The sequence below is a fragment of the Hemicordylus capensis genome, chromosome 4, assembly GCF_027244095.1.
Source record: "Hemicordylus capensis ecotype Gifberg chromosome 4, rHemCap1.1.pri, whole genome shotgun sequence".
In the NCBI taxonomy this organism is placed as follows: Eukaryota; Metazoa; Chordata; class Lepidosauria; order Squamata; family Cordylidae; genus Hemicordylus; species Hemicordylus capensis.
The window spans coordinates 54,893,849-54,907,735 of NC_069660.1; the positions used below are offsets into that span (position 1 = coordinate 54,893,849).

Genomic DNA, 13,887 nt, shown 5'->3' on the forward strand with positions numbered 1-13,887 from the left:
AACAAAAGGTTTTGTAGCCGAAACAGGGACATTTTGTTTTGTATACAAAACTTTTGGATCTGGAAAATGGGTGTTTTGTTTTGTCTACAAAACACCCGAAACAGGCTGTTTTGGGTAGAAAACGTTTTGTATCCGAAACATTTCGCACATCCCTAGTTATAGACTGGATCCTTTAAATCTAACTCTGGTTGTTTCAGTTCAAGACCTAGGGCCTCAGCCATCTCTCGTATCTGGATATGGTAAGCTTTTAACTCCTCTGTTGGTGACACAGAAGTATGTGGAGGTACATCAGCCGGCAATTCTGGTTCTAGCGGCTCTATTGGAATTGTAGAGTCCTCATCATCAGTGTCAGAGGTGTCTGAGGAATCTGCATCCCCGGAATTTGGTATCCCAATAGGTGTGGTAGGAATATTATTCCTTTTCACCACAGTTGGAGGTTCAGACCTAGGTTCTGCTGACCCAGAAGGTGCAGGCCTTGGATCAGAAGCCATCAATTTTGGAGGACCCTGGGCTGCTGGAGCAGATGTGGTGGCGATCACACCTCTATCCTGGTGTAACGATGGCTGTAGGAGTCCAGCCTCCTGTTGCGCTTTCCAAATTTTATAGTCCGCATAATCAAGAGGGTACACCACCGACGGTGTGTGTGTAAAACCACACGAATGAGCCATTTGTGTCGATGTTGGGTGGACAAACAATGGTGATGGTCTGGTCAATGTCGACCTATCTGTCATCTGTGGCCTCAAAAAACCTATTGGGCTAGTGGCTGCCGATACTTGGATGGGCCTCGATAATGTAGCAGGTCGAATTGGTGACATTTGGGGCAGTTGTACTGGTGACATTGAAGGTAGCTGTCCTGGTGACATCAAGGGAGTCTTCGGTATCGGCGTCCTCGGTATTGAAAGCACTGTCCTGCTGGTGCCTTGGTCGACTTCAGTACCAGCAAAACCACGGAACATTGATCCTGATGGAGTGCTATACGTGGAGTCTAGGAGAGCCAGCAAGTCTGTCCTCATCCCTGGATTCCCTGTAGCCTGGTCTGCTGCTGCCTTCTCTCCAAAATCTAAATAGTCTTCCATGCAATAAACCTGTCGAGGTGTTGTGGCGGGTGACACTATTGGTGTATGAGCTGGGGTGAGCTCCATTGTGCCACACCGCTGATATGCACCCTTCGATGTTGATGCATACTTCGATGCTGAGTCTTCTCTCAATGTTGATGCCTCGACAACGCTCCACATTGAGTTTGGTCCTGATGTCGATACTGACGCAGTCTGTTCCAATACCGTCGGCTGAGACGATGGCGACAGCGTTCTCGTATTGCGCTCCAAACTTTCTAGCGAGATCGTCACCCACAGTGAGATCGCTGCTGTGGAATCCCAGTCCTCACACTCTGACTGAACCGCCGTTGGCGACAGAGTCTGGCTGCGGATTTGGGTCTTTTTTGTCCACTTTTGGGGTGGCAAGCCTTCCGGCTCTTCGTCTGTGGTTGATTTATGCTTGTGTCGCTTATGCCGGTGGCGTTTCTTTTCCACTTCATCCGGCCGCTTGAACTCCTGTACCACGGTGGCTTTAGACTGCTGACTAGCAGAATCCACCAGAGGAGGGTCTTGCCCCGGTACCGAGGCTTTTGAGACCGACCCCGATGTCGACACCGTGGGTACCATCGAAGTCGACGTCGAGGGTCTTGGCGTCGGAGGGCGCAGTGCATCGTCATAAAGCGCAGCCCTCAATCTCAGCGCCCTGTTCTTTAAAGTTTGTTTAGAAAATGAAGAGCAGATCTTACAGCTCACTGGGTTATGCTGCTCTCCTAGGCATAACAAGCACGCATCATGAGTGTCCATTGTTGGTAATTTTGCGCAGCACTCAGAGCAGTGTTTGAAAGTAGTCTTGGGTTTGGCAGACATTGCCTCAGACATCATTTGTATACTTTTTGTTTTAAGGCAGATCCAAAAATGTTATCCTTGTACAGTCCAAAGTCCAAACTATCCAATTCACTAGTTGCTTTCCGTTCCGAGTCATTATCCAATAACAATTCTTTCCTGAGGAGCAAATAGTCCGAAGGTGTAGACGCAACGGCGGTCTAACAGAAACTGAATATAACGCGCCCCAACCGCAAGGGATAGTAGGAGCACGGTCACGTGCATGGCAGTTGGAGGTGCCATGAGGAGTTAGTTAGTCAGTCTGTGAGGTCACTGTGCAGGCACAGAACCCATTGTTATGGATACAACGGATCACAATCCAGATCTAACAGTTATTAGTTTGTTGTTGCAGGGAATCTCAAATCAAATGCTGAACAAATACTTTATTGAAAAAAAACAGAGAAAATATGAAATATATTAAGTAACAAACCTTGGCAGGTGTCCAAGAAGTCTTTGCTGTGTTCCCCAACTTGCTCACATTGTTAGGTATGACGTTTTGGGACATGTTCTTTTTGAAATCAACTGATAAAGACTCTAAGCTACTGGCTTTAGGAGTTTCCAGAAAGGATGTTTGCGTTTTCTATAATGAATTACAGTAAGAATAACACTGAATAAGAATGAGAAGAAACACAACTATCTGAATGACAAATGTAACTAAAAAGTGTTACTACTTTCCCTAAAATGGAAATCAAGCCTAATGCTACATTATAACAAAGTATAAGACATTTTGAAAAACAGAACTAGTCACCTTGTGTTTTTTTTCTGTTCTAGAAATATCACTCTTTTTTGCTTCTCTTACCAGGCTTTCCTGGGGAAAAACAAAATATAATGCAAGTGTTTAAAAAGTTAAATTTTCCATTTTAACTTAACTTTTGCTTAGAACAAGATTGTACGAGTGCAACCTTTGGTACATTTATCTGTGATTGATACATAGTGACTCCCAGGGTAATTGTCCTCATTCACAGCATCACATGATATCACTGTTCTGTGTGCGTGAGTTCGCATGTGTGTGCACGCACACACACACAATCTCCACTGTAGTCCCAAGAGAATTTTTATCTGCCTTGTTAAATTGTTAACAAGAGAAAATGAAGAAGATACTACTCTCTTAACAAAAGGTTGTTAAGAGCTGAAGCTATTTATGCCGAGCTAGGAACTGTGGGTGTGATGGAGTCAAAGCAGTTTACAGAGAAATAAAAACAACCAGAAATTTAAAAACATTGATAGACAGATAGATACAGACCAATGGTCTGATGCATGCAAGCATCTTCCTATGTTCCTATAAACCTCTATGGGAACATAGATGTGAGGGTGATTGGGTGGTGAGAGAGAATATCAACATGGGGGAATTGTCTGGCATGCTCTGTACATCTTGGAAGCAGAGAGGGATACCAGGGGGAGATTAGGCAGGGCTCAAAGAAAAATTGGTGGGGAATGGGAAAAGATTGGTGCATAACTTAAATTGGGCTTGTGTCAAGGAATGCAACAGGCAACTGGTTTTCTCTGCTGTGGTTCTTTGACAGCCATCATGGTAGATTTTTAGGGCTTCATTCGTGTTTTGATTCTCTGATCCAGTAATTGACTGAAGTCATATACAGACATATGTGGAAAAAGGAGTGGGTGTGGGCTTTTTCCAAGGCAAGCACTACTTTCACGTATGTACCCACCTTTGCTCCTCAAAGGACATACATGCCTGATTCTGAATTTAAATAATCACTGTTTCCTTCTGCCCATAAATAAGTCAGGCTGTTCATTTTGTTTCTGTTTTATTTTAAAGCATTGGATGGCTATTTATTCAGTCTTTTACTTTTTTCCAGATATATATTTTCAGGTAGTGCTGGGCGCTTCCAGGTGAAAGAGAGGTTGGTAGAACCCTGCCCCCCTGCTATAGGCACTGTGGAATTCAGGAAGCTCTCAGCAGCAGGGATGCTTCTTTTGGATGCGCGGGTGAATGCTTAGTCAGGATGTCAACCAATAAGGTCATTAACACAACTATTTTATGCCAGGACTGGGGAGGGCTGGGGGAAAGGCAGAAGCTTATGTGTATTCCTACACAATCAGGGCCACTTCTGGGCTTCACAGTCTCATACGCCCACACGACCAGCGCACAAGTGCTGCTGGAGCAATGAGGCACACAGGAGAAACCTGGCAGAATCCTCCAGGATCCCATAATACACTGCTCAAGGAACACAGTGCATTAAGGAATTCCCCACTACTGGGCTGCTCCTTCCACCCGGCTCTATGGAAGCTTGGGCAGCCAGCAGCCCAAGCTCTCACACAACTGCAGTGCATGCACCCTCCTCTCTCACCTGGGCTATCTGGCAGAGGAGCCCTGGGATCTGAACTGATCCCAGCGGTTCTCACAATCAGCACTACCCAGGCTAGTGCTGCCCTACCAATTAGGGCTGGTTGTGAAAATGACCTCAATGTGTTTAATAATAATAAAATATAAGATATACCTTATCTTCTATTTCTGTTTTAAGCTGCTCCTGAAGTGAGTAAAGTTCATTTTTCTTACATGAAAGCTCATTTTCCTAAAAAGGATAATTTAAACATGCATTGACATGGTCCTCAGCTTTTAAAAACAAATAACAGTTCCATTTTAAAGGCCAATATTGCTAGGAATTCTTTTTTTTATTGTCGTATCTTTTAAATGTATTTATACTTTTGTGTAATATAATAAGGGCTTACAGTTTGCAAGTATATGAACGTCTTATCTTGCCATGACTCTATGCTTTTTCTAGCTTTAAGAGGTCTCATTCCCTATGCATTTCAATGGGATCATTTTTTCTTGATTTTTTTTTTAACTTTTTTGCAGTGGGGGGATGCTCTGTTTGTCAATTATAGCAGTGAATCAGCTGGTATAGTGGCCATGGAATACGCATGATGACAGCTCGAAACAGTTCATCATTTTCAATGCTTGATGTTTAACAGTGTTACAACCAGCGTTCCTATACAGTTCCTATACGAGGGTTCCATTCCTGGAAACCCTTGCAGTTGGTGAATTTGCGGTTGACGAGGCATAGCAAACAGGGAGTTAGGAGAATCGTAGTCGGAAAAGACAGAAAAAAATAAGGTAAAACATAGAAAAACCACCCCGACCCCCGGAAAGGCTCCCCTGACCCCCGGAAAGGGCCCCCTGAACCCCCCAAAATTACCTTTAACTCCCCCAAAATCACCCCCCCCAAATCCTGGAAATGGCTCCTTGACTCCCAGAAATGACCCCAAACCCCACCCAAATTTGAAAAAATTGTCACCAAACTGTGGATACTCAGGTTGCGGTTGGCGAGGGTGGACTGTATAGCAAAACTGAAACTCTCCCAGCCAATCACCTGAACCTGATGAAAAGAATGGGGGAGAATAGATAGAACACTTTTCCAAGCTCAGAACTAATAAGGGGGTGGTGGGGAGAAGGAAAAAGTTAGACAGTACACCCTTTAGAGGCCAATATAACTGAGAAATTCTTTACCTTCCTCTTTACTATTAACACCAGGTTTTAGTTTATCAATGTACAATGCTTCTCTGATATTTTCTTTTAAGTGTGCAACGTTCTGTCTCCAAAATACACACTTTAAGTGGCATCCTTTGTGTCTGTCTCTCTTGTGTATTGACCAAGGTCTTTCCCTATTAATGTACTTTGAGTCTGCAAGATGTTCTTTAAACCTAGCCAATAGAGGCCTTCCAGTTTCTCCCACATAATGGGAGACTGGAACTATTTTGGATGTGAATCTTTGAGAACTACCTTTTCCAGAGAGATATTTCAGACCCTGACAGGCTTCACAAACTCATCTTCTGCTCATCTCCTATAGACAGTCTATTAAAAACCTTTCAGAGTAATCCTCTGTAGGTGTGTTCCTACAGCGCAACTTCTTGATTCCCTGACCTGTCTCTCTTTCCCAAAGCTTTGCATTGGAAGTCAGTCCACTTGGGATGCCTTCCTTCCCAATGTGTGTGGAATCCAAGTACCAAAACTACCGTTTATAACAGTGCTGGCTCATCCCGGTTTAAACATGTTTACTCGGGAGGAAATATATGTTTACTCGGAAGGAAAGTAAACAGGAATTAACTTCGGAGCAAATATGTTTAGGATCGAGCTGTTGGAAACTAATGCTACAGAAATAGGTGGAAGTGTGTGTTTAGGATTGGTTTGTGTTAGAAGTTTGGAAGGAAGGAAGGAATTCATTGTTTTCCACCATATAATTGCAACCTTAAGATAAGTAGCCTGGAATAAGTTGGGACGAAATCTGTTGAGAGAGGTGGGTTGTGGCGAAGAGAATTCTTTTTCTGGAAATTCTAGGCCATAATCCACCCCAACACCCAGCTGTAATTTAGTTGAGTATTTTGGAAAAGGGAAACAAAAACAGAGAGGGTGGTTTGCAGCCTTTCTCCTAGGCACCAGCTGCAAAAGGCTGGTAGAAGCCGATCTCATGCAAGTTTACTCGGAAGTAAGTCCGACTCGGCTCTAGTGGGCATGCTCCTGAGGATGGACACATGGGATTGTCTAAGTGGTTTAAAATTAAACCCCACTGATTTCAGAGGCACTGACTTCCAAGCCATTATAGCTCCAGATCCTGGCGACCTAAATAAGAGTTTTGCAAAGTTTACCCTGAAAGTTGCATCCAGCAGATCCCCTGTGGAACTCCAAGAAAGTGTGGAGTGGTGGTGCTGGGAGAGATAGGAAGCTCTCCCTCTTTTCTCTGTCTCCTCCCTCCCCCTTTCTGTCTGTTTGCTTAGAGTCCCTAAATGGGCCAAAAATGGTCCAATCCGGGCAGGTGGGCTCAGGGAAGGAGCTCTTGCCACCGCCTGGGGTGGCTCCCCCGTTTTGGTCTCCCCTCAAGTGACCGTCCCCATCCCCGCCATTGTAAAAAGTGAAAGAAAAGATTTAACTGGGGCGGCGGGCATGGGGCGGCCGCAGGGCAAGGCCCCCCAGAACATTTGGACCCACCCCCAGACAGGAGGCCACAGACCTAATCCCCAATGTCTGTGGCTAAATGTGCCTGTGGGTGGTGGTAGACTCAAGCTTTGGTTTTATGGCTCAGCTGAATAGCAATTGCTTGCTTGCAAAGAATCCCAGGTTCTCTTTCTGGCTTTTCCAGACCAACTTGATAATGAAGAGGATTGTACTATGTTCATTGACATGCCATAGAAAAATGGGCTGTTGTAGACACACTCTTTGAAAATAGGTTTACATAAGTTGCAGAATTCTAGTTATTTTTAAAGTAGATTGTCGGGTTGTGTTATTTGTCTATATTGTTGGAGATGGAGTTCCAGTGCATCGACCTTTTGCACCAACTATCCTAATGACCACTAGGGGCATTGGGAGGTAGCTAGTGAGGGTCTCCTTACCTGTCCCTACTTGCCTCTACTCTATGATCCCTGCTTTGACTCCTCAGGTACTTCCTATAGTGAGTAAGTTCTCTTCCTTTCCTCCTAGAGAGAAGTTGGAAACATCTCTCTCTCCCTCTCCCTACCTATTCATTATGTAGCTGATAGATAGGATAGGTCTTTCCTATCTCAAATGTACTTTACCAATAAATCAATTCAGTTTAGACCCTACAGTGATCTCCATATGTGTTACTTAAAGCCACTCCCTGGCCCCTTTGCTGCGTTCGCAACGATACTGGGTGAGCAGGGGCGGAGTTGTGGGCTCGGCCTGGGAAGCAGGCATGCAGGCCGCCATACTGGTCCCCCATCACATGTTGTGAGTGGACCAATCAGAGAACAGGAGTGCCTGCATAAGCAGCCAGTTCTGTTGGGTTCCTTCTCAGTTGCTCTGCGGGCAGGCACCTTCCCACCCGTCCCTTGACACAGTGAGGGACATTCAGGTCACTTTTTGGGGCCAAGTAGGAATTTTTTGGGTCTCTACGGATTGGCTGTGGTTGGGGCCTTTTTTCACCTACTTCTCACTGACTTTGTTAAGGTTGTCACTGGGTGATTTGGTCACTTTGCAGATCAGTGTGGGTCAGGGTAGGTTAATTTGTAATGGTGTTGGGCTAGAGGGCTGTTATGGTGAGTGGGAATACGGAAGAAGGCTTGGTGATCTTGTGACTCTCAGGCTGGATCTGCTCTCACTCAGATGCATGCCAGTGAACGTCACTCAGTGCCTTGTGACCTGAGTTGAGGTGGGCTGGCATGTATCCCCTCGCTGGGGGTAACCTCATGGTAGAGATTTGGTTCAGACTGGTTCCGAGCCGAATCAAAGCCCGGTCCTTCGCCCTCCTGTGGGCATACCTCTTATGAGATTGACACACATAGTGGGTACCTGCACTTTAGTTCAATTCTTTGTTGCAGGTTTGTAATTTATTCAATAAAGTGGCCCTAGTTTCTTCCAACTACATGTGTCCTGTCTTTATTTGGGTTTGGGTTTGCAAATTGCTGCAACAACTAAACTCTGCACTCTGTAACAGGATTGGTAGCTTGCTTGGTGCTTTGCTAAATAATCACAAACCCCAACATATATTTATGTTTATGATATGGTTTAGATTATATTGGAGGTTTAGGAAGGTAATGGAGGCAGCAAAAGGACAGTGATGATTGGACAACGGGAATTCCGTATGCAGATGAGGAAAGAGGGTCTGTGACAGTTAAAGTCAGTTAGAGTTGGGATTGTTCTCTTAATAGTTGGAAGATGTGCTGGAGCTCTGTGAAAAAGAGAAAAGTTTTCTTTTTATGTTCAAACAAGAATAAAAGAATTGGTTGTTGTCTATCCTGAGTGGCATCATTCTCTGTCAGTTTCCACATAGGGACAGAAGGATTGTGGTGTCAAGGTGGCACAGCAGCACTATGACACTTGAGGGTTCAGGGTGAGAGCTGAAATTTACCTCAGGTGATTGCAGTGGCTGATTAACATCTTAAAACCTCAAGGTGTGGCATCATTCCTGAGGGCCAGTGGTGGGATGTGATGCAATTGACAGAAAAATAAGGCAAGCATTTGATATATTAAGGAGTTTGGTCAATTAAAGACAAAGCCAAGGGATTTTAGTTTGAGTGGCCTCTGTAGAGTCATGGCAGCAAGGCTAGAACACATGAATAAGGCTCAGCTTATTGGACTGTGTCAGCCTTAGTAATACTTGAACTGTTAATTGCAAGAAGCTCTGATGGTGAAGGAGCCTAATGTACCTGTGAGGGGTGGTCAGCAGGACCAGAGTATAAACAAGTGCTGATAAAGCAAATCTAGATGATAGAGATGGAAGAGAGGCTGAGGATGGAGTTGTAGGATAGGAGAGCCCAGCACCAGCTGGAAGAAGAGCAGCTGAAACAGCAGCATCACCAATAACAGTTGGAAGAGCGGATGAAAGAGCACCAGTTGGAAGAAAAGAAGATGAAGAGGCAAGAACAGAGGCTGAGAATGGAAGTACAAGAAAGCACAGCACCAGTTGTAAGCAGAGTGGATGAAACATGAGAGAGAGATGTTGCAGTTAAAGTTGCAGCAGCCAGCAAAGATCACTTCTAAAGATTTTACTCCCTTTCCTTCTAGGAATGACCTTTGAAACAGCAGTGGAGAAGTGGGGGCTACCTGAAGAAGATTATATGGGATTTACATCCAGGTTGGTCAAAGGAGACTTGGAAGAAATATGATAGCATGCCTCAGAGGGGAACTATTACATATTGAAGATGTACCTGTTTTGTTGGGGAGAAATGTGTTGGGAGCAGATGCTCAAAATTGTGTTCTGAAACACAGTGTTCAAAAGACAACTTCTCATGAAGACAGGGGTTTGACAAGTGACCAGCCAGAGGGTCAGCCAAGAGTACAGTGAGACAAATGAAGTGGAAAATAGGATGGGGAACCTGCAGGAGGTGAGTCAGGAACATTCTGTGAGTGTGGAGAGGGGTACTATGGAGGATATTGCTTCGAATGAGAGATGAGGGAATCAGATACAGAATTAAGGGGCAGTGAACAAACAAACAAACAATGAGGATTTAGGCATGAAATCATGTGGGACCTCAGTTTAGAGGGTTTAAGAGCATTAGCCTTGAACCAAGAGATCCCTTTTACAGAGTAGCTCAGAGAATAAGTGGTATGGATTCGGAAGCAAGGTTTGTTATAACTGCTTTGGTTACCTGCCTATGAAAAGGAGACTGGGACTTCTGTCAAGCAACTTATGCCAGAGAAGTTTCAACTAAGGTTGCTACAATTGGAACACTATGTACCTTGTGTGGGACATTAGGCATGAGGAGAGCTCATACAAGGTTGCTGGCAATTTTTTACTGATCTAGAATGGCACAGGATGTAGTTAAAAACTGTCCCACTTGTGAAAGAAATATCTCAGTGCAAAGGGAAAACTGGACAGAAGTTGAAAGCTGCTATGCAATCTTTACCAATTACTGGGATAGTGACAGGGTGAGTGAGGTTAAGCATAAGAGGGCAAAGGAGAAGTTCTGCAAACTATTTATTGGCAGTTTAAAATTTGAAACAGAAGAAAGTTTGAGGAACAACTACAAACAATGGGGGGAAACTAACGGATTGTATGATAATGAGGGACCGTGCAAGCAAATGTGTACAAGGATTCTTTTTCATGGCTGAAGCTGATGCAGTAGTTGCCAGTCCTCATTTGTAAGAGCAGTAGAGTAGATGTAAGAGCAGCAGAGTAGTAGTAAAAATGTTTAAGAAATTGTATTGTATTTTAACTTTTGTAAACCAACTTGGGATGCCTTATGAAAGGCAGTACAAAAATTGAACAAACAAACAATAAATAAACCTAAAAGAGCAGTAGCCAGAGAGGAATCTGGAAAGTCTGAGGCACAGGTTACTGTGGAAAAATTGTTTGTTGGTGGAATTAAAGAAGATACTGAGTAGCATCAACTTGGAGGCTACTTCTTAGACCATGTAAAAATGGACACAATTGGAGTATTTGCAGACAGGCAATTGGGGAAAAAGAGGGGCCTAATACCAATATGGCAGAATGCTTATTCTCCTCATTTCCTAAGAATTGCTGCACACTGAACTTTGGGGAAAGATTAGTGTTCTGCTTGAGAAGAAGTGGGGAAGGGATGTGACAAAATGGGAGTTGTGTTGCTTATTTGTCTGTCTGTATGTTTGTGATATTATTTAAACTAGCTTAACCCGTGCAGAGCATCTGCGCACTAGTACTTGATTGCTCCCCTCACACCCTGTCACAACCACCCTCACCTCAGAGATCTATAGTATCCACCCTCACCTGAGCTACACTCCTGCTCCTCCTCCTCTATCTGGTTTCTTCCAGCCCCCTCATACGTCTTAGTCACTCCTCCATCCCTTTACTCCATCTCCCTCACCTCTCTTGGTTGCAGCTGCAGTGTTGCTGGCGCCTATTGGCCAAGCTGCAGCCAGGGCCAGACTGGGGGCACTGAGAGGGCAGTGGAATGTATGTGGGGAGGGTGCCGGGTTTTGAGCAGAATGGGTACTTAAGGGTGGGAGTATTCACTGCTGCCGAGTGCGGTGGGGCACACTGGGAATATGCCCTGTGAGCCAGTCTGAGCCTGGCTGTAGCCCCCTATCCCCAGATACCTCCCCACCCTCACCCTCATTCCTGCTCCTCCCCACAGGAGCAGCAGCAGTTGACTGGGCCCTTCCTGCTACCACCACCATCGCTCATTCCCCTCAGGCTGCTGATAGGTCCAGGCCTGTCCCTTGCCTGCCTGCCTCCCTCCGCAAATGGCCTCGGTAGCCCCAAACGGTAGCAGTGGTTGACTGGGCCCTTCCTTGCTGCAGCTGCCATGGTTGCTTGTTCCCCTCAGGCCGCTGACAAGCTTGGGCCTATCCCTCGCCCTTCCTCCACTTGCTCTTTCCCTCTGTCTTTCTTCCCCTCCCTTTTCCCCCTTTCTTTCTCTCTTTTCTCTCTCCCTTCCTGAGCTAACAGATCTTGTTCATCTTGTCTCCTCATCTAATTCACACTACAGCAGCTTTCTTCTCCTGAAGGGGCTTTCCTCCCTCACAACCCCTCTCTTTGCAGACCCCTGTCCACTATCCTTTTATATATATAGATTCCTCTCTTCTACAATCAAGAAAATCTTGACCAGTAATAGTTGCATTCCAACTGACCTTAACCATCACAGGCTCCTCCTCCCTATCTACATATGGAATCCCCACTGTCCATTCACCACGGTGCCACAGGCTCCTCCCCCATCTGCATATGGAATCCCCACTGCCCAATCACCATGGTGCTTCTGTTTTCACAGACTCCTCCTCCCTATCTGCATATGGAATTCCCACTGCCCAATCAGGTGCTTCTGCTCGCAAACTCTCACGAGAGCTGCCATGCACAGGATTAACAACAGGGTACGCCTTAGAGAATTATATAGAGAGATAGATTATATATATTGGAAGGGTTGTATGGAAAGTAATGGAATTAGCAAAAGGACAGTGGTGATTGGGCAATAGGGATTCCATATGCAGATGAGGAGAGAGGGTCTGTAACAGTTAAAGTCAGTTGAGCTTGTTCTGTTAATAGTTGGAAGATGTGCTGGACTGTAGCTCTTTGAAAAGGAGAAAGGTGTTATTTATGTTCAAACAAGAATAAAGGAATTGGTTGTTGTCTAACCTGAGTGGCATCGTTCTCTGTCAGTTTCCATGTGGGGACAGCAGGATTCTGGTGTCAATGTGACACAGTGGCATCTTGTTGAGGGCTCATGGTGAGAGATGAAATTTACCTCAAGTGCTGGCCACATCCGTTCCATTTATCATTGGTAATACAGAAATTGATATCCTTTAATTACATCAATGTTAACCATGTCAGTAGGTCAGTTTGGAGAATACAGCTCCCAGCACATGCAATTATGAAGGGGATGTATCAAGAGCATGCCCATCGGAATGTCCTCCATGGACTTGTTTAAGCAAGTACCTGAAGCATGTGAACAGCCCCTCATATGATAAAGGGACATGCCAGGAGGGTGTCAGGACATGTGCAGAGGACTTCCCAACGTCTTGGCATGTCTCCTTCATAATCATGTATGCTAGGGCTGTATTATCTGAACTGGCCCAGTGTGTTGTGGAATTAAAACTGCCCAGGATGTATGTAAATTTATTTTGATACAGTTCTTACCAAGGAACCTTTTGCTGATGATAGTTCTTGTTCTTTTGCCTTATAATATTCCAGTTCTGCATCTTTTTCTTCAACTGTTTTATCATATTGGTGCTACACGGAGGAGACAGTAATGCATAAAATAAATATACTGTATACTATTTCACTTCGTGTATATTTTGCAAAACATGACTATGAGTTAAACTAGATATGACAGGGCACTCATATATATTTTTCCAGGTGTTTGCCTTGTTCACAAGTAGGCAAGTGGAGTGGGGAGGGGGTGCGGGGAGATGGTTGATCTTTAACATGAAAAAGACTTTTTCTCAGGCCAGCTCCAACAAAGGATGTGAGTTGGTCTGGGGATAAAACTGTTCCAAATGACAAAGCACAGTAAGTAAAGTGGGAACGGGGCAGGGTTTATCACCACTCCCTTCTTTATATGTAAACTGCTTTGAGAGCTTTTTTGGTAGAAAAGCAGTATATATTATTATTATTAGTAGTAGTAGTAGTAATAGTAGCCGCCACCTAATGGCTCAGTGGGAAAATGAATTGATTAGCAAGCCAGAAGTTGCCGGTTCGAATCCCTGCTAGTATGTTTCCCAGACTATGGAAAAGACCTATGTCAGGCATCAGCGATATAGGAAGATGCTGAAAGGCATAATCTCATACTGCACAAGAGGAGGCAATGGTATGATAAATCTCTCCTGTATTCTACCAAAGACAACCACAGGGCTCTTTGGTCACCAGGAGTTGACATTGACTCGACAGCACACTTAGTAGTAGTGTATGTGAATGGAGCAGCCACATGAATAAATACATATGGCTGCCCCATTACACATCTTGGCCCTAAAATCTGCTGCAAACTTTGTAGATGAGCATGTATAATTTTAACAAGCTGTTATATCATGGGTTCATACACAACTATTTCATACATGGATTTACAAATCATAGTGAGCTAAAGCAACAAA

The 13,887-nt window shown here is 44.6% G+C and overlaps 1 protein-coding gene across 11 annotated transcripts in view; it reads right to left on the reverse strand.

Moving 5' to 3' along the window:
- Positions 1–13,887, reverse strand: part of SYCP1 (synaptonemal complex protein 1) — a 142,022-nt gene that overhangs the window by 11,836 nt on the left and 116,299 nt on the right. For 9 of the 11 annotated variants that reach the window (XM_053250414.1, XM_053250412.1, XM_053250413.1 and 6 more), the window contains 4 exons: positions 12,938–13,030; positions 4,376–4,450; positions 2,665–2,724; positions 2,347–2,496 (listed from right to left, as the gene is read on the reverse strand). In XM_053250414.1, the coding sequence (XP_053106389.1) occupies positions 2,347–2,496; positions 2,665–2,724; positions 4,376–4,450; positions 12,938–13,030 (378 nt within the window). Of the gene's footprint in view, positions 1–2,346; positions 2,497–2,664; positions 2,725–4,375; positions 4,451–12,436; positions 12,602–12,937; positions 13,031–13,887 lie in introns of those variants that run through there. The other 2 variants (XM_053250411.1, XR_008307234.1) reach the window with 2 other exon arrangements.